General features: G+C 55.0%; 1 protein-coding gene across 6 annotated transcripts; it reads right to left on the bottom strand.

The window, feature by feature from the left end:
• Positions 1-2,975: 2,975 nt before the first annotated feature.
• Positions 2,976-22,593, bottom strand: LOC135292116 (protein bassoon-like). Of its 6 annotated transcripts, none has more exons than XM_064406352.1 (24): positions 22,494-22,593; positions 22,064-22,135; positions 21,642-21,698; positions 21,369-21,440; positions 21,180-21,281; positions 20,918-21,019; positions 20,190-20,261; positions 20,030-20,101; positions 19,841-19,942; positions 19,295-19,411; positions 18,904-18,975; positions 18,744-18,815; positions 18,555-18,656; positions 17,989-18,096; positions 17,270-17,341; positions 17,110-17,181; positions 16,921-17,010; positions 16,372-16,479; positions 15,217-15,273; positions 14,944-15,015; positions 14,758-14,856; positions 14,200-14,313; positions 3,794-3,959; positions 2,976-3,263 (listed from the first exon to the last, which is right to left on the bottom strand). In XM_064406352.1, exons 1-24 carry the CDS (start codon positions 22,588-22,590, stop codon positions 3,101-3,103), a joined length of 2,232 nt encoding a protein of 743 aa, XP_064262422.1. In that variant the 5' UTR covers positions 22,591-22,593; the 3' UTR covers positions 2,976-3,100. The 6 variants fall into 6 exon arrangements, with proteins under 6 accessions (XP_064262422.1, XP_064262421.1, XP_064262426.1 ...); XM_064406351.1 differs by having other exon boundaries at positions 2,977-3,263; positions 16,921-17,022; positions 19,841-19,930; XM_064406350.1 differs by having other exon boundaries at positions 2,980-3,263; positions 16,921-17,022.
• Between the last annotated feature and the right edge of the window lie 3,273 nt (positions 22,594-25,866).

Below are 25,866 nucleotides of genomic sequence, written 5' to 3' on the forward strand. Positions count from 1 at the left end.
GGAGGAAAGTTGGGAAAAGGTACCTTCGGAAGCTCAGGTTCCGTTTACTGCGTCAGAGGAGAAAGTTATTAAATTCTGGTGCAGATGGGGACACAGGAACAGAATTCCTTATCGTCAGTGGGAGAGAGATTGTTATGAGTTTTTCAAATGGGCAAAATTTCATAGATTTTTTACAAATGTCGTCTACTCCCTTGATTTCGATTTATGGGAGCTCATGGACGCTGCTTTTCATTGGGCACTAGGCCAGGGTGTTGACTACCCAGAGGTGTTTGTAGTGCACATATACATTTATTTTTTTATTTTGAAAACATTGCACAATGCGAGGGACATCCTGGCTCAGGCGCGCAGTCGCTTGCTGTCCCCGCCAGGTTCAGCACGAAAGAAGCCTCTCAAAGAAGACGAACCGCGGGTTTGCTGCCCCCCCGCACAGCCCACAGCTGAGCAAAAGTTTTTCTCCGCTCCCTCGGAGCAAACAGATCTGCCTTCCCCCCCCGCTCCTTCTCTTGGGGGGGATGGGGAGCCGAGCCCGCTTTCCGGGCCGGCCCCGCCCGCTTCGCCGCGGAACTCTCCGCTTCCCCCACCCCGGGAGGGAGCGGATCCGGCTCCGCCTCAGCCAGCCCCGCGGGAGGCGCCGGACCCCGCGGCTCCGCCTCAGCCGGCTCCGCCCGCGGCCCCGCAGCCGCCCGAGCCAGCTTCACCGGCTCTGATGACTGCGCCTGCGCCGAGGCACCCGGAACCGCCTCCCGCCGATCCGCCCGTGTTGCCAGGCAATGCGATCAACAACAGTGATTCTCCGGCTGTGCTGCTGTCCCCGGGAGCTGCAGGAGTTGCCTCCGTGTCTTCTTCTTTTTCTGCATCCCAGCCGGCAACTGAATTCGCAACGGTGCAGGCGGCGCCTGCGCGGGCCGACCCCGCTCCGAGCCCGCCGCCCCCGCCTGTCCCGCCGCTCCCTGCCGATCCAATTGCAGTGCAAGAGCTTGCTGAGAATGGTGCTGAGCCCACGAGACCGCCTCAAAAGTCGACACTAGCGCCCGTGCTGCCTGCACCACCCACCCCAGTTGTCCCGCAGGTTTCCGAAACTCCATCATTCACATCAAACCCTGCGAAAAGCCTATCCTTCCGTAAAAAAAGCATAACCCTTCAGCTGACTGCAGGAGCAGTTCGGCTGGCTGTGTTCAAAATCAATATAGTTTTTAAATCACTTCGCGTATAGTCGAGAGCTTCTCCCTAGAAGTTAAAGTGCCTGCCTTCCCCCGAGCGCCCCAGCGGCGTGGGGGAGTTGGCTCCTGTAACATCTACCTCTAGTTCCCAACCCAGTAGAGATAAAAGTAGTGCCAAAAAGCAAAAAGCAGAAAAAATAACATTTACCTTACAAAAACAAGAGACACAGAGCAAAGCAAGCACTGCTCGCTTGCTCTGGAGACAAGAAACCCTCAAATCTAAAATAACAATTCCTGAGAAAACTTCTCTTCTCCAGCTGCCAGTGTGCACCAGTGCTTCTAAAAAAAAAAAAAACATTTCGTCATTTCTACTCTCAAAACACTAGCAGCATAGTCCTACCAAGTTCTGAGCGTGCAGAGCCCGCCTCACAAGCTAGTTCTAAGCCGTTTAACTCATTTCCCTGGGCCGGGGCCATCGCCCCGTCCAGTGCTGAGTTCAAAAACTTTGCTTTCCCCACAAGAACCTAGGCCACCATTCTGTGAGCCAAGTCTGAGTTCTCTGGTCCACCCACCAGGACCAGAGCCACCCAAGGGTCCTAGAGACACTCTGCTGCTGCTGCTACTCTTCTTCTAATGGAAAAAAAAAAAATAATAATAATAAAGAAAAGTGGAAAGAGCTAGCAGCTCAAAAGCATTGAAAAGCCAAAAATTAGCCTCAGCCCAAGTGGTTCAATGAAGGGCTGTGGCCAGGGCATTCCAGAAATTTTCTCTGAATTGTTTCATGACTGTCAATGAATTGTTTGCTAATTCTTGTTTTCTTTAGCAGTTCTTTGTTTCAGAATTCTGCAAGCCTGTTTCAGGACCAAAGGGGACTTCCAGAGATGTCAAAAAAGAACATCTTCAGTCCATGGACTCTGTCCTGAAATTCAGCTGCTTGGACTTGAAACAATGAACTTTCCTTGCATGAGTTTTTGCATTTTCTTATTTTTTAAGATTGTTTTAGTGATATGATATAATTAGATGTTTGATAAGTGAAGAATTTCCCTGAATGATCTACAGGTGAAGAATTTCCCTGACCATTCCACATCAGCAAATGATTGAGATTTTGATTGGCAACAGATCAACCTCAAGAGGTGTTGTTCTCTCTTCTACAAAGCCCTAGTAGAAGAAATTGCAAACATTTCTTTTTCTATTTAATTTAATAATTTAAAAGGGTGAGATGTTGCCATGATAATTTAGGGAAAAAGCCTCTGCTAGGACTTTTCCTGTCCTGAGGAGTTGAGAGCCTCAGGAAAGAAATGTAAACAATGGCTATCTGCTGCTGTGGAATGCCACGGGTGCATCTTCCATTAGTTCGTGTAGATTGTTTTCAACCAGTGACCAATCACAGCCACCTGTGCCAAGGCTGTGAGCAGTCACAGGTTTTTGTTATTGATTCCTATTCTATTCTTGTCTTGGTAGCTTTCTGATCTTCTTCTCTCTGTCCTTTTCATATAGTTGTAATGTAGTATTTTAGTATAATATATAACATAATAAATCAGCCTTCTGATGAAAATGGAGTCAAGCCTCGTGTCCTCGTCCAAAGGGTCGCAGTTGAAACAAGAGAGCCTCACACTGGTTTTGCTTTCAAACTAGGAAACAAATCCATCTCTTTATTTGAACACAGGAATGGGCCATTGCCTACCCTGCAAGCGGGAGTTGGAGGGGCGGGGAGGGTGGGGTGGGGTGGGGTGTCACCTTCAGTGATTCCTAGAGGGAAAGGCCAGGGGGCTCAGGGGCAGAGGAAGGGATGTGTTGGTCTCAGGAGGTGCTGGAAGGTGATGGGCTGGTCCTGGGGTCCCTAGAGGTACTCGGGTTGGCTGGGATGGGACAGACGGAGAGAAAAAAAGGAATAAAGGAAGCTTGGGAAGGCCCATGGGGAGAGCAGGTGGCAGTGGGATCTACGGGGCAATAAGAGGCTTCCTTGTCGACGGTTGTTCTGGGGTCCTCTTCACAGAACACTTGAGAGGGCTGTCCAGGCCGTTCCTGCTGCTGGAGGAGCTGCCCACGCTGTCTGGGTGTGAGGTGCAGCCACCGTCTTCCAACTCCTGTCCCGAGGTGCTCCTGTGCAGAGAGGAGGTGGCTGAGGCCCCAGCTGCCAGTGGCACACAGGGACCCTCCTGCACAGCACGGTCCAGAGCTGGCAAGGCTCCCCAGCACGGCTGGAGCTGCTGGCACAGCTGGGCCCAGCTGGACAGCTGCCCCTCAAGGCCCCGGCCAGCAGGGCACGGCTCTGGGCAGGGTCCTTGGCCAGGAGCGGGCCCCAGAGCGCCTCTGCCTTTCAAGGGCAATCTCGGCCCTGCTCTTTCTCCTCCCCACCTCCCTCTGCCTCTGCCCCGTGCCCCTGGGGCTGCTCTTGGCCAGGCAGCCTCAGTGGGAGCCAGCTCTGGCTGCAGCCCCAGCGGGGCCCCCAGGACAAGGCCCAGAAATTGAGAGGCCAATGGAAGCACTGGGCAGCAGCAGAACCCTCAGCAGAGTTATTTGGACAATCATGGACTGGCCACAACCCCACTGCAGCCTCAATGGGAATGTTCCCTGTCCACGCTGGACTTTGAAGAGAAGCTGTTGGAGGGGGCAGGCAATAAAACACTCACTGTTTTCTGTTCCAGGAATACCAGATTCCAATGCAGAACAACATGAAGACAAGCTCCAAATAAAGCATGCCTGCCAGAAACCCTAGCCAGCAGCCGGTTCCCTGACAGAAACCCCTTCCGAGGCCATCCTGGGCATTGGGAACAGGTCTTGTGGTGCCGGCTGCATCTGTGGGAGCAATGGGGACCGTGAGACCATGCTGTGCTGCACTGCTGAGCTGGCAGCACAGTGGATACTGGCAGGACGTTCTCTGTTTCCCCCAGAGCTGGGGCCTGCAGGCACCTTGCCGGCCCTTGGCACAGGCTGTGCCAGCCAACAAAGCCCAGCAGGCCGGGAGGAGAGCCCGGGGGCAGCACAGCTGCTTGGGCAGTGGCTGCTGCCAGGGACACGGGCCAAAGCCATCCCTGAGCAGCCACTGCCAGCCCTGGCCCTCCCTGCCCCGTGACAGCTCCCCCAGCCCCAGGGGACAGGCTCAGGCCCTGTCAGGACCCAGCGCAGCCCCTGCCCAGTCGGGAGCCAGGGCTGGCTCTGGCCCTGGGCTGGCGGCAGGGCTCCCGCTCGGGGCTGCTCCTGTGCCTTGGGCCTCTGGGCACTCAGGGCCAGCTCCGCAGCAGCTGCAGCGGGAGGGACGTGGCTGCACCAGTCCCGTTTCCCCGGGGCTCTGAACCAGCTCCAGAGGCCTGGAAGCCGAGGCGCCTCCAGCTTTGGCTGCTGCCGGGCTGGGCAAGGGCAGGCCCTGGGGGAAGAGCTGCTGCCACACAGCCCCGGCCAGGGCTGAGCCCGGCACAGCAATTACCTGCTGTGCCTGTGCCCATGTCTGGCATCGCCTTCCTTCCTGCAGCAGGGGCTGCCAATGAGCCACTGCTTCTCCCTGAGTGTTCCTCCTCCTGAACAGCCTTTTGGTCCATCACTTGAAAAAGGAAAAAAGGGACAACTGGATCAAATGGAAATATTCCCCACTGGGGAGGTGGCACCTTCAGGAGGCAATGCTTGTCTAAGTCACAGGTAAAGATCAGGAAAAAGCTCAGGTAATTGGGGCTGGGCCAGTGCACTCCCTTGTGCAAACAGCTGCACCTCCTGATCTTCTCAGAGACTGGGAAATGGCAGGGGATCTTAGGCCCACAGTACAGTTGGGGCACCCTATCAGCTAAGGCCAAATTCCATCCTGCAGAGGCTGGGGAGGAATTGCAGCCAGGCCAGGTTGGGAAACAGCCCTGCAGGGCGTGAAAGCAGCAGCGGGGCAGCGAGGCTGCCATGGATCCCTTCCCGCTGTGCCGGGCACGGCGTGTCCAGATGTGCAGCCAAAGGCACCGGCTGCTGAGTCCCAGGGGAAGCATGAGGGAAACGCACCCACCTTGTCCTCCGGGTGCTTCCTTCTGTGTTTGTCTCAGGAATTCATCTGAGTCATGAGACTTTTTGGCGGCAAAAACTTGGGTCTTTACTTTTGGAGGACCTTAAGAGAAAGTAGTTCCATTTCCCAGGAATGGATCCCACAAAAGCGGGACTCAGCCTGTGGGGTCAGCAGGGACACACTACTCACCCCTGCCATGGGAGCTGGGTTGGGGCCAAGCATCCAGCCCTGGAGCTTGAGAAGTCCTCCCCGCAGACACACCTGTAACTCAACAGCCACAGAAGCTTCTGCCATCTCTGCTGATCTGCACGGGCACCACTGAGCCGCAGCAGAAATCATGAGGGGATCGTGCAGGGCGAGGGCACACACATGCATGGTTCTGTGCTGGCACCTGCAGCGATGCCTCCCTGGGCCAGCTTTGGGCTCTGAGCTGGCAGCTCTCCCAGGGGAAAGGCCTTGACCTACCCTCAGCATCTCCCAGAGGCTCAGTCCTGGATGTGGGGTCTTCACCGGCAGGTTCAGCTGCAAAGAAAGGCAGGACAGAAGAGCTCCTGTGGCACTGCAGGAGATCCTCAGGCTGCCCACAAGGCTCAGCCCCGGGGCACAGCCCTGGCCCCGCCCCTTCCCTTTCTGCTCTTCTCTGTGGCTGCACAGAGCACACGGAAGGACACACTGGCACAGCACACGGGAGGAGGACTGAAAGATCAATGCTCCTTCCTCCCACTGACAGCGATCCTGAGGGATCCCTCAGGCCTCCAGAAGGGAGCAGGGAAAGGTTTCCAGATTCTTTTAATCTTAAGATTATATTAAGGGAAATGGTTTATAAATGAGCTTCTGTTGCACTGACCCTGATTATTCACTAAGGAAAGGCAGAATGAAAACTTGCCTCCAGCATCCTCCAGGAACTTCAAACCATCATTCATCAGGATTTCCTGAGAACCCATGTCACGATTCCAGTCTAGAAGGGAGCAGAGATCAGAACCATTTCCATGGTGTGCTGGGATCCCCTTCTGCCACAGGGAACTGGGCAATGCAGGGGTGTTGGGTAAGGCTGTGGGAGCCAGACGTGAATGCACATGGCCAAAGCTGCACAGGGGCCTGTGGAGCTCTGGGCTGGCTCCTTGTCACTCTCCACCCTCTTTGCAGGTCCTTTGCAACATCCCTGGAGGGTGGCTGGAGTAGCCCAGGGCCCGTGGGGTCTCTCTCCCTCCCACAGAGGAAACCCTCCCTAAAGCCCTGGGGCAAAACCATTCCCAGCGCTTCCCAGGGAGCAGGGAGCACTGTGCCGGGAAAGGGCAGCCAGGCTGCCGGCTCACCTGCTCCCCGCGCTTGCAGCGGAGCAGCCTGGGCAGCCCTGGCAGGCAGGGCCACGGCCAGGAGCAGCAAGAGTAGGAGGCGCAGAGCAAGGGCCATGGTGCCTTGTCCTCCGCCAGTCCCACAGCTCTTGCTGCCACCTCTGTCCCGACACCGCTGTCCCAACGTCAGCACCGCTGCTGCCACCACCGCTGCTGCCGCAACAGTTGTGCTCAGGGACTGACTGCTGGCTCCTTGTGCTGCTGTGCAACCACGGGGCTCTGGCACCTCTGTGACCTCTGTGACCTCAGGGCCTGCTGAGAGCTCAGCCTGCTGTGACCCCAGAGCCTGCTGTGACCTCATGGCCTCAGCTGTACCCCCAGAGTGTGCGCCCGTCCGCATGAATGGACTGCCCTGATTGTAAATGTTTTGCTTCATCAAAGGGCCATTGCTCAGCAAAACCATTCTTTTGCCTGCTGACGTTGCTGGTCAGGCTGCGTCCCTCAAGATGCTCTTGATTGTTGCAGTTCAAATTTATTTTATTGATTTCATTTTAAGTGTTGTTTAAGGGCTCTGTTGTGCCCCCATGTTTTTCCTGAGTTGGTTTACCTGTGGGTTTTACCCTCCCTCCAAACTGTCCCTCGTGCCCTTCCCCACCCCTTGTTCCAGCTCTTTCCCTGCCTGTCAAGGCAACCCAACACCTTGGTTCCCAAATCTTTGGGCAATCCCTGACTGCAACTCCCCTTTGGAATTCCCCTACTCCTGGGAGCCCCACTGGCCCTTGTGACCCATCCTCTCCACCCTCCTACCCCAATTGGCCCCAGACACTTGATGTAATCCCCTCACTCCTCTCCTGAGGATTCCCTATTGGTTCATTGTTTGCATCCACCCCATGACTTGTATGTGTACAAAACCCCTTGGGCAGTACAGCTAGGGGCTTTTCATCCTGTTCTCTTCACCTGGACTAAGCTGTTCCTTGCGGAACCTGAAGACAGGGAGCCTCCTCCTTTCTCCTGTGCCTTGTCCCTGTCGTGGCTTGTGTCTGGCACTGGAGAGCAAGTTGCACTAAAGGCTCTGCCTCTGGTAAATCCCCATAGCGAGGCAGTTCCCGACTCCTGCCGTAGTGCCGGAGTTGTAAGAGCTAGCCCAGGTTCCAGCACTCACTTCACTAATGTACCGAATGCCCCTTCTTCAGTGCCTGCTCTGGTGCTCTGCCAGCTCACACAGCAGAGTGAGATTCACATACTGCAGCCCAGAGTTAGGTTGTTGCAACATTGAAATGGGTGTGGTTGGCAGGATGGCTGGGCATAAATCACTACAGAACTAAAGCAAATGCATGCACGGTCCCAGGCTGGACTTGAATAGGCACAGGAGTTGTGGAAAGATGAGGACAAGATAGCAGAGAACAATGGAAAAACCAGCTGAAAAAGAGGACATGCTAAAGGAGTTATTTGTGCACATTTGGGGGTATATTTTCCTTGGGTGCAAAGCAAAATCAAAAGCTTCTAAATGCCCAAAAGATGAGAACTGTGTGTGGTAAATAGATATGATTCATGCTGACAAAATTGAAACAGTAATCAATATTGATAATTAATATTTGGAAATAAAAAACCAGTTAAAGGAGTCATGCCAAGCAAGAAAGGGAGAGGAGGGGTCCACCCCCAACCTTCTCCTGCAGATGTTCAGAACAGGAGGAAGCAAGAGATAACTATGACTAAATTTCGTTGGAAGAGAGGAGAATTTGGTTGGACACCAGGCAAATGTTGATTATATGAGATTCACTGCTTTAATGTTAGAACACAGTATTGGCTTATACTGTAGCAGCTTGGTGCGCATGTGTAATCCAAAAGGTGAACTCCAGGACATGGAGGAAGAGGAGAGGCCTTCCTCAAAGAAGATCCCCAAAGAGTGGTACAACTTACTTAAAGAAGTGTGGAGCATGCGTGGGGAAGGTGATGATGAGGGCAGTGATACAAGTGTGACGAATCGAAAATGGGAGGAGATGGTAATGACATACAGCATAAAAAGGGGAATTTGGGCTTGACACACTAGTACGTGAGGTGACGGGGGTCCAAAAGCCCTGCACCCGTACCCCACGCATACCCCGCGAGGTTATTTTTGCTTATACGCTATTATCAGAAACAAATTATTCATAATTTAAAGCAAATTATATTGTCAATATTTTGAGTGTATTCAATTGTATATATATTAAGCTACATAATTAAAACTGCTGTCACATTTCATTTTGTTTGGGTTTGTTCTTTCGGTTTTTTGGATTGGATAATTGGGCAAATATAACATGTGGAATGTCCTCCACAGCAGAGTGTCAGACCTCTGGATCCTTTTAAACAATTTTATCAAGGTGGAGCTGTGGCGGCTTCAGCTGGTGCCTCTGGGGGACCTTGAACAAAGAACCCCTGAGCTTTTCTACCCTCCCAGGTGAAGTGTGATAATCTCAGGTCTTCCTGCTGTGTCCGAGTGCCGGGCCACTGGCTGGCACCACAGGTCCCCAGACCCTCTGCTGAGGTATCCCTCTCCTACAGTCAAGTTTAGTCTGTCACATTTGGCTTTTCTCTCTGATCCACCACCAGGACCAAAGATCACATGGTCCTGAGGATGTAAAAATGCCTGTTCCTTCTGGAACATTGCTGTTGTGTGACAGCCGTGCAGGCAGAGCGGGCAGCTGTAGGGATACTGACTCGTTTCCCTGGTGCCAGCCGTGCTGCATACATCGAGCTGCTGGGTGTTGGTGCTCGTTGGGACGCGGCCCGGCCCGGCACCACGGGAGTTAGGAAGGGTCTTGAAGGAATCCCCACGCATTAAAGCACACGATTTAGCCTGGGATTTTAAGTTGTTTCTCAGTTAACCTTGTAAAAGGCCAAAACAAGTCTCCTATGAATTCTGTCCCTGTCAAGTTCAGTTCTGCCCCGAAAGCCCCTCAGCATTCTCAGGGCAGTGGCAGGAGCCGGGTGCTGGCCCGGAGCCCCGCTGGCCGGGGAGAGCACGGCCCAGAGCGAGCCCCTGCTGCCCAGGATGGCCACAGGCCCGGGGGAGCCGGGCGGGCAACGCCAGGGCCCTGTCCAGGGCTCCTGGGGCTCCTCTGGCATCTGTTCCATCCCCTCAGGCGCTGAGCGGTGCCCGTCCCGCGGGGCTTTCTGTGCCCGGCCCCAAAAGAGGCAGGGCCGGGGCTGTGGCCCCTGGGATGGCGGTGCCGCCTGCCCGGCGCTCAGCACCGCCCGTGCCGTGCCGGTGCAGCGTGACCCGGCGGGGCAGCTCCGCCTCGGCGCCTCGCCACCGCCATCCCGGCACGGCGGCTGGCCCTGGGCCACGGCAGCCCCGAGCCGCACGGGCCCGGGAGGGACTGCCGGAGGTCCCCCTCCCCTGCGTGCCTCAGCAGCCACTCCAGCCCCACTGCGTGCAGCAGGAGGGACACAAAGCATCTGCACGCTTACGAGAGTCCACAGCCCTTTCTACATGTGAAATGAGACCCCAGAACCGTGACATGTGCCTCAGGAGAGATCCCAGCACCCTGCACACCTTGGGAGAGATCCCAAACCCTCTGCATGCCTCACACAGGATTCCAAATACCTTGCATGACTTGAAGTGGACCCCAGTGCCCTCCATGCCTCAGAGGAAACCTAAAATATCCCTGGGTGTGCCACGAGGGACCCCAGCTCCTCATGCACCTTAGGGGGACTCCAAAGCCCCCACATGCCTTACAGGGAAGTCCAGGCCAGCTACGCCGAGTGTTTCGACCTGGAAATCAAGCCTGGTTGCACCTGGGTTGTTGTGTCTCTGGGGCTGCTCACCAGCCCTGTCGAACCCCATGGCCACACAGCCCTTCCCTTCCCTTCCCTTCCCTTCCCTTCCCTTCCCTTCCCTTCCCTTCCCTTCCCTTCCCTTCCCTTCCCTTCCCTTCCCTTCCCTTCCCTTCCCTTCCCTTCCCTTCCCTTCCCTTCCCTTCCCTTCCCTTCCCTTCCCTTCCCTTCCCTTCCCTTCCTTCTGGCCCTGGCTGAGAGCAGCAGACCCTGTGCAGCACCCTGCATTGGTGATGGCCCATCAATTAGGTCCTATCAAGTGTGTGTTAATTAGGGAGGAGCTTTGTTTTGCCTGCTGACATTGCTGGTCAGGCTGTGTCCCTGGAGATACTCTTGATGGCTTCCCTCTTTTCCTGGGCATGGCACTGGAGGAGGTGTGGGCCCAGATGATCCCACGGAAGGAAATGTCCCTCAGCCCAGGGACGCTCAGCATGGGCTGCCCCATCCCCTCGAGGCCCCACCGCTGGTCACAGTGAAGCCATCTGCAGAATAAATAGACTCCACTGTCGCCCTGGTTTTTAATGTTCTTCTAAGCCTTCTGATGTTTACATTCTTGTAGCAAACTTTCCCAAACACTTTATGTAAATAACTTATTGTTTTGCATTCTTTTCTGCAGAGGAGAAATTTGATGGACTGTTGGTTTGTCCAGTGTCATTGGAGAGGTGGCACTTTCACCCTCCAATCCACTGTCACTTTTGGAAATCTGTAAATGTTGGAGTCAGAAATTCAACTGCCTTCTTTTTTACCTTGGAGAGATGCGTGTCTGCGTTGTTTTATTTCATGTCCTACAGCGGCACTCCACAACCTGATGTAGTTGTGAAGTGGGTATGCGTGTCAGGGCCTGGCACAAGCGAGATGGCTCTCGTGAAAACTTGTGCCCCGAGCCCTGGACTGAGCCACATCTTTGTTCACAAACATGTTCCATATGCAATGCATTACACAATCTCGTCATGCACATTCAACCCCTGGCCCCGCCTGTCCTCCCCTCACATGGCGATGAGATCCACGCCCTTCTGGGCACGCGTTGTTTCCTGTGGTGGTCACACTGGGGTCTTTGGTGGTCTCTGAGGTCGAAGGCTGTGGTCTTCCTCATGACTGAACTTTTGAACTTTTCTCCTTTGTGCATGCACTGTGGTCCCCTGGTGCTTATCTGAGTAGGTCTGTTGGCTTGGATCAGCTTGGAGACAGAGGAGCTCCTTAGTCTAGGCTACCTGCATTTCCTGGTCTTCTCCTGGCCTTATGAGTAAAACAGTTATCTGTAGCTATGATATTTTATTAAAAATCCTTTCCTGGGATTTTTCCCCTCATGAGGAGCTGAGGGCCTCAGGAAAGAAATGTAAACAATAACTGTCTGCTGCTGTGGAATGCAACAGGTGCATCTTCCATTGGTCCATGTGGATTGTTTTCACTTGATGACCAATCACAGCCAACTGTGTTGAGCCTGTGAGCGGCCCAAAACCTCCATTTCAACAGCAGCCCCGGCCTGGCTTCTGCCTGCCCACACCGTGGGCATCCACAGCTCCTCCTGGGCATGGAGCTCAGTCAGTGCTGGTGCTGGGTGGGCTTTGCTGCTGCTGCCACCTGGACACTGGGGTGACCGCTTGTCCTGGGTTGCAGTGTAAAGATGTATTCTAATGCCATCCTCAAGAGCTACTGAAACCAGGAGGGGCATTGTTTCTTCCTCATCTCCTGTTAACAGGCCCATCAATGTCTTGCCACATGACTCAGTGATAACTCCCTCCCAGAGCCATTTCTGTTTAATGGCTAATCAAGGACCCACAGCATGAGGCAGAATGATATCAGCCCACTGTGAGATGCTCTGCCCATGGGGGAGGAGCTAAGCATCCCCAGCTGGATATAATCTGGGTTTTGGGACACAACAAGCAGTCTTTCCACTGGATTCCCAGAGGAACCGCCGCCCTTACCCACTGCTTTTCCAGAGGATGAGAGCTACCAGATTGTTTCTACAGGATCACGACTTCCACAAGGCCATTTCAGCTGGACTGCTACCACCACCCTAACTAGCAGGGTGTCAGGCTGTATGCTGACCCTGTCAGTGGTTTTTCTTTTGTATTATTGCATGTATTTTGTTTTTCTTTTTTCCCTTTTCCTAATAAATTGTATTTCTAACTTGGAGTCTCTCACTGGTTTTGCTTTCAAACCACAACACAGATCCTTCTCTTTATTTCAACAGAGGAATGGGCCATTGCCTACTCTGCAAGTGGGGGGGGGGGGGGGGGGGGGAGGGCGGGGTGTCACCTTCAGTGCTGCTTAGAGGGCAAGGCCAGGGGGCTCAGGGGCAGAGGAAGGGATGTGTTGGTCTCAGGAGGGGCTGGAAGGTGCTGGGCTGGTCCTGGGGTCTCTAGAGGAACTCGGGTTGGCTGGGATGGGACACATGGAGAGAAAAAAGGGATGAAGGCAGCTTGGGGAGGCCCATGGGGAGAGCAGGTGGCAGTGGGATCTACGGGGCAATAAGAGGCTTCCTCATAGACGGTTGTTCTGGGGTCCTCTTCACAGAACACTTGAGAGGGCTGTCCAGGCCGTTCCTGCTGCTGGAGGAGCTGCTCACGCTGTCTGGTGTGAGGTGCAGCCACCGTCTTCCAACTCCTGTCCCGAGGTGCTCCTGTGAAGAGAGGAGGTGGCTGAGGCCCCAGCTGCCAGTGGCACACAGGGACCCTCGTGCACAGCAGGGCCCAGAGCTGGCAAGGCTCCCCAGCATGGCTGGAGCTGCTGGCACAGCTGGGCCCAGCTGGACAGCTGCCCCTCAAGGCCCCGGCCAGCAGGGCACGGCTCTGGGCAGGGTCCCTGGCCAGGAGCGGGCCCCAGAGAGCCTCTGCCTTTCAAGGGCAATCTCGGCCCTGCTCTTTCTCCTCCCCACCTCCCTCTGCCTCTGCCCTGTGCCCCTGGGGCTGCTCTTGGCCAGGCAGCCTCAGTGGGAGCCAGCACTGGCTGCAGCCCCAGCGGGCCCCCAGGACAAGGCCCAGCAATTGAGAGGCCAATGGAAGCACTGGGCAGCAGCAGAACCCTCAGCAGAGTCATTTGGACAATCATGGACTGGCCACAACTCCACTGCAGTCTCAATAGGAATGTTCCCTGTCCACGTTAGACTTTCAAAAGAAGCTGTTGGAGGGGGAGAGCAACAAAACACTCACTGTTTTCTGTTCCAGGAATACCCGATTCCAAAGCAGCACAACATGAAGACAAGCTCCAAACAAAGCACGCCGGCCAGTAACCCTAGCCAGCAGCCTGTTCCCTGACAGAAACCCCTTCCGAGGCCATCCTGGGCATTGGGAACAGGTCTTGTGATGCCGGCTGCATCTGTGGGAGTGATGGGGAGCGTGAGCCCGTGCTGTGCTGCACTGCTGAGCTGGCAGCACAGTGGATACTGGCAGGACGTTCTCTGTTTCCCCCAGAGCTGGGGCCTGCAGGCACCTTGCCGGCCCTTGGCACAGGCTGTGCCAGCCAACAAAGCCCAGCAGGCCGGGAGGAGAGCCCAGGGGCAGCACAGCTGCTTGGGCAGTGGCTGCTGCCAGGGAGACGGGCCAAAGCCATCCCTGAGCAGCCACTGCCACCCCTGGCCCTCCCTGCCCCGTGACAGCTCCCCCAGCCCCAGGGGACAGGCTCAGGCCCTGTCAGGGCCCAGCGCAGCCCCTGCCCAGTCGGGAGCCAGGGCTGGCTCTGGCCCTGGGCTGGCGGCAGGGCTCCCGCTCGGGGCTGCTCCTGTGCCTTGGGCCTCTGGGCACTCAGGGCCAGCTCCGCAGCAGCTGCAGCGCCAGGGACGTTGCTGCACCAGTCCCGTTTCCCCGGGGCTCTGAACCAGCTCCAGAGGCCTGGAAGCCGAGGCGCCTCCAGCTTTGGCTGCTGCCGGGCTGGGCAAGGGCAGGCCCTGGGGGAAGAGCTGCTGCCACACAGCCCCGGCCAGGGCTGAGCCCGGCACAGCAATTACCTGCTGTGCCTGTGCCCGTGTCTGGCATCGCCTTCCTTTCTGCTGCAGGGGCTGCCAATGAGCCACTGCTTCTCCCTGAGTGTTCCTCCTTCTGCACAGCCTTTTGGTCCATCACTTGAAAAAGGAAAAAAGGGACAACTGGATCAAATGGAAACATTCCCCACTGGGGATGTGTCATCTTCATGAGGCAATGCTTGTCAAAGTCACAGGTAAAGATCAGGAAAAATCCCAGGTAATTGGGGCTGGGCCAGTGCACTCCCTTGAGAAAACAGCTGCACCTCCTGATCTTCTCAGAGACTGGGAAATGGCAGGGGATCTCAGGCCCACAGTACAGTTGGGGCACCCTATCAGCTAAGGCCAAATTCCATCCTGCAGAGGCTGGGCAGAAGCTGCAGCCAGGCCAGGTTGGGAAACAGCCCTGCAGGGCGTGAAAGCAGCAGCGGGGCAGCGAGGCTGCCATGGATCCCTTCCCACTGTGCCGGGCACGGCGTGTCCAGGTGTGCAGCCAAAGCCCCCGGCTGCTGAGTCCCAGGGACAGCATGAGGGAAATGCACCCACCTTGTCCTCCGGGTGCTTCCTTCTGTGTTTGTGTCAGGAATTCATCTGCCTCATGAGACATTTTGGCTGTAGTATCTTGGGTCTTTCCTTTTGGAGGACCTTAAGAGAAAGTAGTTCCATTTCCCAGGAATGCATCCCACAAAAGCAGGGCTCAGCCTGTGGGGTCAGCAGGGACACAATACTCACCCCTGCCATGGGAGCTGGGTTGGGGCCAAGCATCCAGCCCTGGAGCTGGAGAAGTCCTCCCTGCAGACACACCTGTAACTCAACAGCCACAGAAGCTTCTGCCATCTCTGCTGATCTGCACGGGCACCACTGAGCCGCAGGAGCGGTGAGGGGATCGTGCAGGGCGAGGGCACACACGTGCATGGTTCTGTGCTGGCACCTGCAGCGATGCCTCCCTGGCCCAGCTTTGGGCTCTGAGCTGGCAGCTCTCCCAGGGGAAAGGCCTTGACCTACCCTCAGCATCTCCCAGAGCCTCAGTCCTGGATGTGGGGCCTTCTCCGGCAGGTTCAGCTGCAAAGAAAGGCAGGACAGAAGAGCTCCTGTGGCACTGCAGGAGATCCTCAGGCTGCCCACAAGGCTCAGCCCCGGAGCACAGCTCTGGGCCCGGCCCGGCCCCTTCCCTCTCTGCTCTTCTCTGTGACTGCACAGAGCACACGGAAGGACACACTGGCATTGCACACGGGAGGAAGATTGAAAGCTAAATGCTCCTTCCTCCCAATGACAGCGATCCTGTGGGATCCCTCAGGGATCCAGAAGGGAGCAGGGCAAGATTTTCAGAATCCTTCAGCCCTTAAATAATGTTAAGGGAAATGGCTTATGAGTGAGCTCTTGTAACATTGACACTGATTATTCTGTCAAGAAAGGCACACGGAGGAATAGCCTCCAGCATCCTCCAGGAATTTCAAGCCATTTCCCAGCAGGGCTTCAAAAAAATCCAAGTCATGATTCCAGTCTAGAAGGGAGCAGAGATCAGAATGATCTCAGTGGCATTCTGGGATCCCCTTCTGCCACAGAGAACTGGGCACTGCCAGGGGGTCGGCTAAGGCCGTGGGAGCCAGATGCGAATTGACATGCCCATAGTTGCACAGGGGCCTGGTGAGCTCTGGACGGGCTCCTGGTCACTCTCCACACTCTTTCCCTGCCCTCAGCAACATCCCAGGGAGAGGTGGCTGGAGTAGCCCAGGGCCCCGGGGCTCTCTCCCTCACACACAGAGGAAATCCTCCCTAAAGCACGGGGGCAAACTGCAGCAGGCAGTGCCACCGCTATCCCTCCATCCCTCCCTCTGTCCCTCCTGCCCTCCTTCTGCGGCAACAGCTCCCGGATCCCAAGGGCAAACAGCCAGGCCCTCTCAGGACACACTGCAGCCTTGCTCTCCCCCTCTGTCCTTTCCCCACCGTGGGCACCCTGTGCAGTCACTGCCAGGTTTCAGGACATGTCTCCCACAGAGGGACCCCAGCAGGACTGCTCAGTACCCGAGTGCCCTGAGCCTGCTCGGGATAATTCCCCTGGGCTGTGCCGCTCTAGTCCAGGCTGTGCCCGCACTGCCAAACAGCAGAGAGGGCAGCTCAAGCCTCAGCAGGGCTCAGGCGCAGAGGAACAGCAATTACCTCCTGTGCCTGTGCCTGGCATCGCCTCTCTTCCTTCAGCAGAGGCTGGCACGGAACCACTGCTTCCTCCGGCATATGCTTCCATCTGCACAGGCTCACAATCCACTCCTGGAGAATGGAAAAGGCAAAGCTGGATCAGGTGGAGTTGTTTCTCATTGGGGAGGTGACATCCTCAGGAGGCAATAATTATTAAAAAAAATTATAAGGATCAGGAAAGGTCCACGGTCTTGGGTCTGGGCCAGAGCACTTCCTCCTCCAAATAGCTGTGTCTCCTGATCTGCTCAGAGACTGGGAAATCGCAGGAGATCTCAGGCCCATGGTGCAGTTTGGGCTGCCTGTCAGCTGATGCCCAATGCCTTCCTACAGAGGCTGGGCAGAAGCTGCAGCCAGGCCAGACTGGGAAACAGCCCTGCAGGGCATGAAAGCAGCAGCGGGGCAGCGAGGCTGCCATGGATCCCTTCCTGCAGTGCCGGGCACGGCGTGTCCAGATGTGCAGCCAAAGGCCCCAGCTGCTGAGTCCCAGGGGAAGCATGAAGGAATTGCACCCACCTTGTCTTCTCTGCAGCATTTCCTTCAGCATTTGCCACATGATTTCAAATAGGTTCTGGAATTTCTTGTCTGCCATGACTTTGGTCTCTTCTGGTGGAGGACCTTAAGAGAAAGTAGTTCCATTTCCCAGGAATGCATCCCACAAAAGCAGGGCTCAGCCTGTGGGGTCAGCAGGGACACACTACTCACCCCTGCCATGGGAGCTGGGCTTAAGTGCAGCATCCAAAGTAGGAGCTGGAGAAGTCCTCCCTGGAGACATATCTGTAACACAACAGCCACAGAAGCTTCTGTCACCTGGTTCCTGCCCGCTTGTCTACAATTCTTCCTTGGTGGCACACTGAGAACATACCTGCAGGAGGCTCCAAGGGCTTCAAAACTTTATTCATCCAAGCTGATGGAGAAGCCTTCCCAGCAACCTCATCTAGAACGGAGCACAGATGAGAACATTTTCCAGGGTGTGCTGGGATCCACTTCTGCCACAGGGAACTGTGTACTGCCAGGGGGCCGGGTACGGCCATGGGAGCCAGATGTGAATAGACATGGCCAAAGGTGAACAGGAGCCTGGGGAGCTCTGTGCTGGCTGCTGGCCACTCTCCACACTCTTTCCCTGCCCTCAGCAACATCCCTGGGAGGGACGGCTGAAGCAGCGCAGGGACCTGGGACTCTCTCTTCACATACAAAAGAAATCCTCCCTAAAGCCCAGGGGAAAACTGCAGCAGGCAGTGCCACAGCTATCCCTCCATCCCTCCCTCTGTCCCTCCTGCCCTCCTTCTGCGGCGACAGCTCCCAGATCCCAAGGGCAAACAGCCAGGCCCTCTCAGGACACACTGGAGCCTTGCTCTCCCCCTCTGTCCTTTCCCCACCGTGGGCACCCTGTGCAGTCACTGCCAGGTTTCAGGACATGTCTCCCATGGAGGGACCCCAGCAGGACTGCTCAGTGCCCTGAGCCTGCTCGGGATAATTCCCCTGGGCTGTGCTGCTCTAGTCCAGGCTGTGCCCGCACTGCCAAACAGCAGAGAGGGCAGCTCAAGCCTCAGCAGGGCTCAGGCCCAGAGGCACAGCAATTACCTCCTGGGCCTGTGCCTGGCATCGTCTCCCTTCCTGCAGCAGAGGCTGGCACAGAACCACTGCTTCCTCCTGGAAGTGCTTCCTTCTGCACAGGCTCTCCTTTCATTTCTGGAGAATGGAAAAGAGACAGCTGGATCAGATGGAAACATTCCTGACTGGCAGTGGGGATGGGGACAATTTCAGGAGGCCTCACTTGTGAAAGGAATGGATAAGGATCAGAAAACACCCAGGATTTTGGGACAACCCAAGGTTGCTTCCTTCCCCAAACAGCCCCAAAATCTGATCTGCCTGGACACCAGGAAATTGCAGGGGATCTGAGGGTGGGCATGGACTGTGGTGCAATTGGGTCTCCCTGTCAGCTGATGCCAAATGCCTTCCTGCAGAGGCTGGGCAGAAGCTGCAGCCAGGCCAGACTGGGAAACAGCCCTGCAGGGTGTGATAGCAGCAGCGGGGCAGCAAGGCTGCCATGGATCCCTTCCCGCTGTGCCGGGCATGGCGTGTCCAGATGTGCAGCCAAAGCCCCCGGCTGCTGAGTCCCAGGGGAAGCATGAGGCAAATGCACCCACCTTGCTTTCTCTGCAGACATTCCTTCAGCATTTGCCACATGACTTCTAATGGGTCCTGGAATTTCTTGCCTGCCATGCCTTTGGTCTCTCCTGTCGTAGGACCTTAAGAGAAAGTAGTTCCATTTCCCAGGAATGGATCCCACAAAAGCAGGGCTCAGCTTGTGGGGTCAGCAGGGACACACTGCTCACCCCTGTGATGGGAGCTGGGCTTTGGTGCAGCATCCAAGGTAGGAGTTGGTGAGGTCGTCCCTGCAGACACATCTGTAACAAAACAGCCACAGAAGCTTCTGTCACCTGGTCCTGACCAGTCATTCAAACATTAGACCTTGTTGGGACTGTGAGAACATACCTGCAGAATGCTCAGACGGCTTCACAACTTCAGAGCGCCAGGCTAATGCAGAATCCTTCCCAGCCTCCCAGTCTGGAAGCAAACCAAGATGAGAACTGTTTCCATTGTGTGCCAGGGCTGGCTCTGGCCCTGGGCTGGCGGCAGGGCTCCCGCTCGGGGCTGCTCCTGTGCCTTGGGCCTCTGGGCACTCAGGGCCAGCTCCGCAGCAGCTGCAGCGCCAGGGACGTTGCTGCACCAGTCCCGTTTCCCCGGGGCTCTGAACCAGCTCCAGAGGCCTGGAAGCCGAGGCGCCTCCAGCTTTGGCTGCTGGCGGGCCGGGCAAGGGCAGGCCCTGGGGGAAGAGCTGCTGCCACACAGCCCCGGCCAGGGCTGAGCCCGGCACAGCAATTACCTGCTGTGCCTGTGCCCGTGTCTGGAATCGCCTTCCTTCCTGCAACAGGGGCTGGCACCAAAGATGGAGTGCTTCCTTCAAGAAATGCCAACTTCCACTGAAGCACTATGTCCATCTCTTGAGAAAGGAAGGGAGACAGCTGCATCAGATGGAGCTGTTTCCCACTTGGGCGGTGGCATCAGAGGTAATATTTGTGAAATTTATGGTGCAGGAAAATGGCCAGATTCCAGTGGCATGATGAGAGCACTTCCACCTCCTAACAGACACCCTTTTCCTAATCTGGAGGGCTGGATATTGTGGGGGATCTCAGGGTGTGTTCCAGTTTGGGCTGCCTGTCAGCTGATGCCAAACGCCTTCCTACAGAGGCTGGGCAGAAGCTGCAGCCAGGCCAGACTGGGAAACAGCCCTGCAGGGCGTGAAAGCAGCAGCGGGGCAGCGAGGCTGCCATGGATCCCTTCCTGCAGTGCCGGGCACGGCGTGTCCAGATGTGCAGCCAAAGCCCCCGGCTGCTGAGTCCCAGGGGAAGCATGAGGGAAATGCACCCACCTTGTCTTGTCTGCAGGGCTTCCTTCAGCTCTTGCCTTATCTGTTTGGATGGTTCCAGGGATATCTTATCTGTTGTATCTTGGATTTTCCCTGTTGGAATACCTTAGAGAAAAATATTTCCATTTCCCTGGAATGGATCCTACAAAAGCAAGGCTCAGCCTGTGTGGTCAGCAGGGACACACTACTCACTCCTGTGATGGGAGCTGGGCTTAATTGCAACATCCAAAGTAGGAGCTGGAGAAGTCCTCCCTGTAGACACATCTGTAACACAACAGCCACAGAAGCTCCTGTCACCTGGTTCCTGCCCGCTTGTCTACAATTCTTCCTTGGTGGCACGCTGACAACATACCTGCAGGAGGCTCCAAGGGCTTCAAAACTTTATTCATCCAAGCTGATGGAGAAGCCCTCCCAGACACCTCATCTAGAATGGAGCACAGATGAGAACATTTTCCAGGGTGTGCTGGGATCCCCTTCTGCCACAGAGAACTGGGCACTGCCAGGGGGTCGGCTAAGGCCGTGGGAGCCAGATGTGAATAGACATGGCCAAAGGTGAACAGGAGCCTGGGGAGCTCTGGGCTGGCTGCTGGCCACTCTCCACACTCTTTCCCTGCCCTCAGCAACATCCCAGGGAGAGGTGGCTGGAGCAGCGCAGGGCCCCGGGGTTCTCTCCCTCAGACACAGAGGAAATCCTCTCTAAAACCCTGGGGAAAACTGCAGCAGGCAGTGACACAGCTATCCATCCTTCCCTCCTACACTCCCTCCTGCCCTCCTTCTGCGGCGACAGCTCCCAGATCCCAAGGGCAAACAGCCAGGCCCTCTCAGGACACACTGGAGCCTTGCTCTCCCCCTCTGTCCTTTCCCCACTGTGGGCACCCCGTGCAGTCGCTGCCAGGTTTCAGGACATGTCTCCCATGGAGGGACCCCAGCAGGACTGCTCAGTACCCGAGTGCCCTGAACCTGCTCGGGATAATTCCCCTGGGCTGTGCCGCTCTAGTCCAGGCTGTGCCCGCACTGCCAAGCAGCAGAGAGGGCAGCTCAAGCCTCAGCAGGGCTCAGGCCCAGAGGCACAGCAATTACCTCCTGTGCCTGGCATGGCCTCCCTTCCTTCAGCAGAGGCTGGCACGGAACCACTGCTTCCTCTGGGAAATGCTTCCTTCTGCACAGGCTCTCCTTTCATTTCTGGAGAATGAAAAAGAGACAGCTGGATCAGATGGAAACATTCCTCATTGGGAATGGGCCATGGATCCCATCCCGCTGTGCCGGGAACCATGCGTTCAGATGTGCAGCCAAAGCCCCCGGCTGCTGAGTCCCAGGGGAAGCATGAGGCAAATGCACCCACCTTGTCCTCCCTGCCGCATTTCCTTCAGCTCTTGCTTCGTCTTTTTGGATGGTTCCAGGGATATCTTCTCTGTTGTGTCTTGCATCTTCCTCTTCGGAGGAACTTCGAGAAAAATATTTCCATTTCCCAGGAATGCATCCCACAAAAGCAGGGCTCAACTTGTCGGGTCAGCAGGGACACACTACTCACCCCTGCCATGGGGGCTGGTCTTGTTGGCAATAACCACCAAAGGACGTATGAATCTCCTCCCTGCAGACAAACCTGTAACTCAACAGCCACAGAAGCTTCTGCCATCTCTGCTGATCTGCACGGGCACCACTGAGCCGCAGCAGCGGTGAGGGGATCGTGCAGGGCGCGGGCACAAACGTGCATGGTTCTGTGCTGGCACCTGCAGCGCTGCCTCCCTGGCCCAGCTTTGGGCTCTGAGCTGGCAGCTCTCCCAGGGGAAAGGCCTTGACCTACCCTCAGCATCTCCCAGAGGCTCAGTCCTGGATGTGAGGCCTTCACCAGCAGGTTCAGCTGCAAAGAAAGGCAGGACAGAAGAGCTCCTGTGGCACTGCAGGAGATCCTCAGGCTGCCCACAAGGCTCAGCCCCGGGGCACAGCTCTGGGCCCGGCCCCTTCCCTCTCTGCTCTTCTCTTTGACTGCACAGAGCACACGGAAGGACACACTGGCATTGCACACGGGAGGAAGATTGAAAGCTAAATGCTCCTTCCTCCCAATGACAGTGATCCAGTGGGATCCCTCAGGGCTCCAGAAGGGAACAGGGCAAGGTTTCCAGATTCTTTCAACCTTAAGATTATGTTAAGAGAAATGGTTTGTAAGTGAGCTTTTGTTGCATTAATCAAGATTATTCACTCAGGAAAGGCTGAATGAAAACTTGCCTCCAGCATCCTCCAGGAACTTCAAACCATGCTTCATCAGGACTTCCTGAAAACCCATGTCACGATTCCAGTCTAGAAGGGAGCAGAGATCAGAACCATTTCCATGGTGTGCTGGGATCCCCTTCTGCCACAGGAGACTGGGCAATGCAGGGGTGTTGGGTAAGGCTGTGGGAGCCAGATGTCAGTGGACAAGGCCAAAGCTGCTCAGGGGCCTGGGGAGCTCTGGGCTGGCTCCTGGTCACTCTCCAACCTCTTTGCAGGCCCTGTGCAACATCTCTGTAGGGGTGGCTGGAGTAGCCCAGGGCCCGTGGGGTCTCTCTCCCTCCCACAGAGGAAACCCTCCCTAAAGCCCTGGGCAAAACCATCCCCAGCGCTTCCCAGGGAGCAGGGAGCGCTGTGCCAGGAAAGGGCAGCCAGGCTGCCGGCTCACCTGCTCGCCGCGCTTGCAGCGGAGCAGCCTGGGCAGCCCTGGCAGGCAGGGCCACGGCCAGGAGGAGCAGGAGTAGGAGGCGCAGAGCAAGGGCCATGGTGCCTTGTCCTCCGCCAGTCCCGCAGCTCTTGCTGCCACCGCTGTCCCAACACCGCTGTCCCAACGTCAGCACCGCTGCTGCCACCACCGCTGCTGCCGCAACAGTTGTGCTCAGGGACTGACTGCTGGCTCCTTGTGCTGCTGTGCAACCACGGGGCTCTGGGACCTCTGGCACCTCTGTGACCTCAGGGCCTGCTGAGAGCTCAGCCTGCTGTGACCCCAGAGCCCTGCTGTGACCTCATGGCCTTAGCTGTACCCCCAGAGTGTGCCCCCATCTGTATGAATGGACTGCCCTGATTGTTTTGCTTTATCACAGTTCCATTGCTCAGAAAAACCTTATTTTTCACCTGCTGACATTGCTGGTCAGGCTGTGTCCCTGGAGATGCTCTTGATGTCTTTCCTATTTTCCTGGGCATGCCACTGGAGGAGGTCCAGTCCGAGATGGTCCCATGGAAGGAAATGTGCCCTCAGCCCAGGGACGCTCAGCATGGGCTCCCCCATCCCCCCGGGGCCCTGCCACTGGTCACAGCAGCCCCTGCCTGGCTCCTGCCTGCCCACCCCGTGGCCATCCCCAGCTGCCCCTGGGCACGGAACTCAGCCAGTGCTGGTGCTGGGTGGGCTTTGCTGCTGCTACCACCCGGACACTGGGGTGACAGCTCCATCTCTGTATTACAAGAGAAGAGCTGGGCCAAGCCCTGCCCACCTTCAGTAGGGGCCAGAGAGCAGGGCCAGTGCCTTCAGGGGCAGAGGACCTTGTCTGGCTGGAGGCAACATCTGCACAGCAACAAGCTGTTAAAACAGCTGGCACAGGGACATCGGGCATAAGCATGGAGATGGGAAATGTCTGCTCCAGCTGTCCCAGACTGAGGTGTTTGGCCATTCCTGTAAAGCTGCAGATGGACACCTGTTGAGACAGGAGGTGGCTGAGGCCCCAGTTGCAGCTGGCACACAGGGACCCTCCTGCACTGCAGGAGATGCCCACCGTGCTCAAAGTTTGCCTCTGAAGACAGAGAGGTGAGCTTGTGAGAAATCCCAGAAAATATCAGGGAAAAGGTTTTAAGTTGGTTGTTGTCACTAGGTACAAATCTCCAGTGAGAAAAGAGTCTCTCCAGTACACTGGGTGTCTTGTCATGACTTTATTCTTCTTAGAGCAAAGATTACCAATTAAATGCAATTTTATTTTTTATTCTACAAGTGTAAAAGTGTTCTAAATTTTTCTAATTCGAAAAGTATTTTGAAGAATCCTAAAGGACAATAGAAAAATGTAAGAAATATTTGGGGATTTTTTTCCTATGAAAAATAATGCTGAATATTTCTAAAAATTTCTAATATGTCAAAATGTAAAACAAAGACAAAATGGGGTCGCTTTTTCTCAGGAGTCCTATCTGTGGTTGCTGGCTGCCCCTCCTGGCTGTGCCAGACAATCAGCTCAGCCAGTGCTGGTAGTAGCACACAGACACAGGAGCTGAAGCCCAAAGATGTTGCTGGGCTCAGGCCCTTCCCTGGCAGGAGGGCCGCAGCATCTGTCCTGGCTGGACACTAGGAGCAGCACCTCTGGGGACAGAGGCTCCTGTTCTGGGTGGTGGTGGCAGCAGCATGTGCCCAGCAACGAGCTGGTCATGCAGCCATGGCAGGGACAATGGGCACTGGCACGGAGATGCAAGAGGACAGGCCCAGTTCTCCATGACTGAGGCCTTTGGCCGGTGTTGTGAAGCTGCAGAGGCGCTCCTGTGCAGAGAGGAGGTGGCTGAGGCCCCAGCTGCCAGTGGCACACAGGGACCCTCGTGCACAGTAGGGCCCAGAGCTGGCAAGGCTCCCCAGCACGGCTGGAGCTGCTGGCAGAGCTCGGCTCAGCTGGACAGTTGCCCTTTATTGCTGGATCTGGATCTATGTAGAAATCACAAACAGGACAGTACTACTCAGGAATGTGCTTTGAGCAGTTTCATTTTCCAGCATTAGTCTCATTATATGGTTATGACAATGGGAAGATGCCAGCATCTCACAACCCAAGCAGCAGACCAAGAACTTAATGTTGCAACTTACTTTAAAAGTTTCCTGGCCAATCACAAAACCCAAAACCTATTGACATTAGTTCCATCCAATTACTATAAGCACACATTCCTTTGGTTAAAATAATGCTTGCTTATTTCAAATACAATATCTGCTTAAAATACAATGCACAGAGCTCCATTATTAAGCTTAGAACTTCCTCACGTTCAACTAGATAGACGTTTCTGCAGGTTAGGGAGTTGTTCTAGACAAGTGTTAATACATAGACCATTGCTCTCTAAGTCTTTACTTGCCTACTTCTTATACAATTTTTCTGCTGGGAAATCCTATGATTACTTTTTAGCTGTAATTGCAGTTCTGCTGTCACTGAGGCTTGCCTTTTGCGGCTTTCCCAGATCCCTCAGATTTCATGGATTCCCACAATTCCCCCTCTTGGTTCAACTAAAAAGAAACTTTCCTAACTGTCTTGTTTATTAACTCCCTTGCGTTTTGTAGCTTTAATATATCTGCTTGTTACTTGCTTAAAGCTTCCTTTTTGCTCACATTAAGTATTGCTATATTACAACACAGCAATTTTAATGCTGTGTAAATCCAGTCAGTTCAAAGGGCATAAGTCATGTCTGATAACAATTACAAGTCATTGTTCAAAAACTCTCGCCTGTTCTAAGGTTTTAATTCAAAACCTTTTTCTATGGCTATACCTTCATCTACCATCTCTGTAAGATTTGGAGAACTTTCTGTGAATCTATTTCCTACTTTTCTCTCTTGTATGATAAAAACTTCTTTGATAGTTTTCTCCATCATTTGTCGCACCAAAGTCTGCAAGGTGTCACTACTAGAATGGCCACCAAAACACTCTGCACGTATAGACCTATCTTACAGAGTTCCCTTAGCCAAGGTGCAAAGCTCCATTCTTGGAACAAATCATCTAAGTATGACAGACCATCTTCTTGAATTTGAGCTGTCAAATCTTTCAGCTTTTGTATGCTGTTTGGATGGATTCAGAATGCTCTGACAGGATCATGCAACAGAATCCTTCAAATTCCTCACAACCGTGTCCATGTGCCAGTAAAAGAAAATCCACTGCTGCTCTCTTTTGAAAGGTAGCATGTCTAACACTATTAACATCTGTCAGCATATCACTGATTACAGTGGATGTGGCATTAGTTTCTTTACTCAGCCAACATTCAACTCCATCTCATTGTTTCAATGCCCTTGCTGAAGCCATTTGGGGTAAAAACCAACCTGCTGGAACCCTTTTTAG

Source organism: Passer domesticus, unplaced genomic scaffold (genome assembly GCF_036417665.1).
Source record: "Passer domesticus isolate bPasDom1 unplaced genomic scaffold, bPasDom1.hap1 HAP1_SCAFFOLD_209, whole genome shotgun sequence".
In the NCBI taxonomy this organism is placed as follows: domain Eukaryota; kingdom Metazoa; phylum Chordata; class Aves; order Passeriformes; family Passeridae; genus Passer; species Passer domesticus.

Bases quoted from the DNA above. Each gene is read 5' to 3' on its own strand.
- LOC135292116 (XM_064406350.1), bottom strand. From the start codon at position 22,590: ATGGCCCTTGCTCTGCGCCTCCTACTCCTGCTCCTCCTGGCCGTGGCC. The intron at 21,699-22,063 runs GCAAGTTTTCAT...CTTTCTTTGCAG, and splicing joins GTTCCTGGAGGATGCTGGAG to CTGAACCTGCTGGTGAAGGC. The intron at 18,816-18,903 runs GTATGTTCTCAC...GTTTTGTTACAG, and splicing joins GCCGTCTGAGCATTCTGCAG to ATGTGTCTGCAGGGACGACC.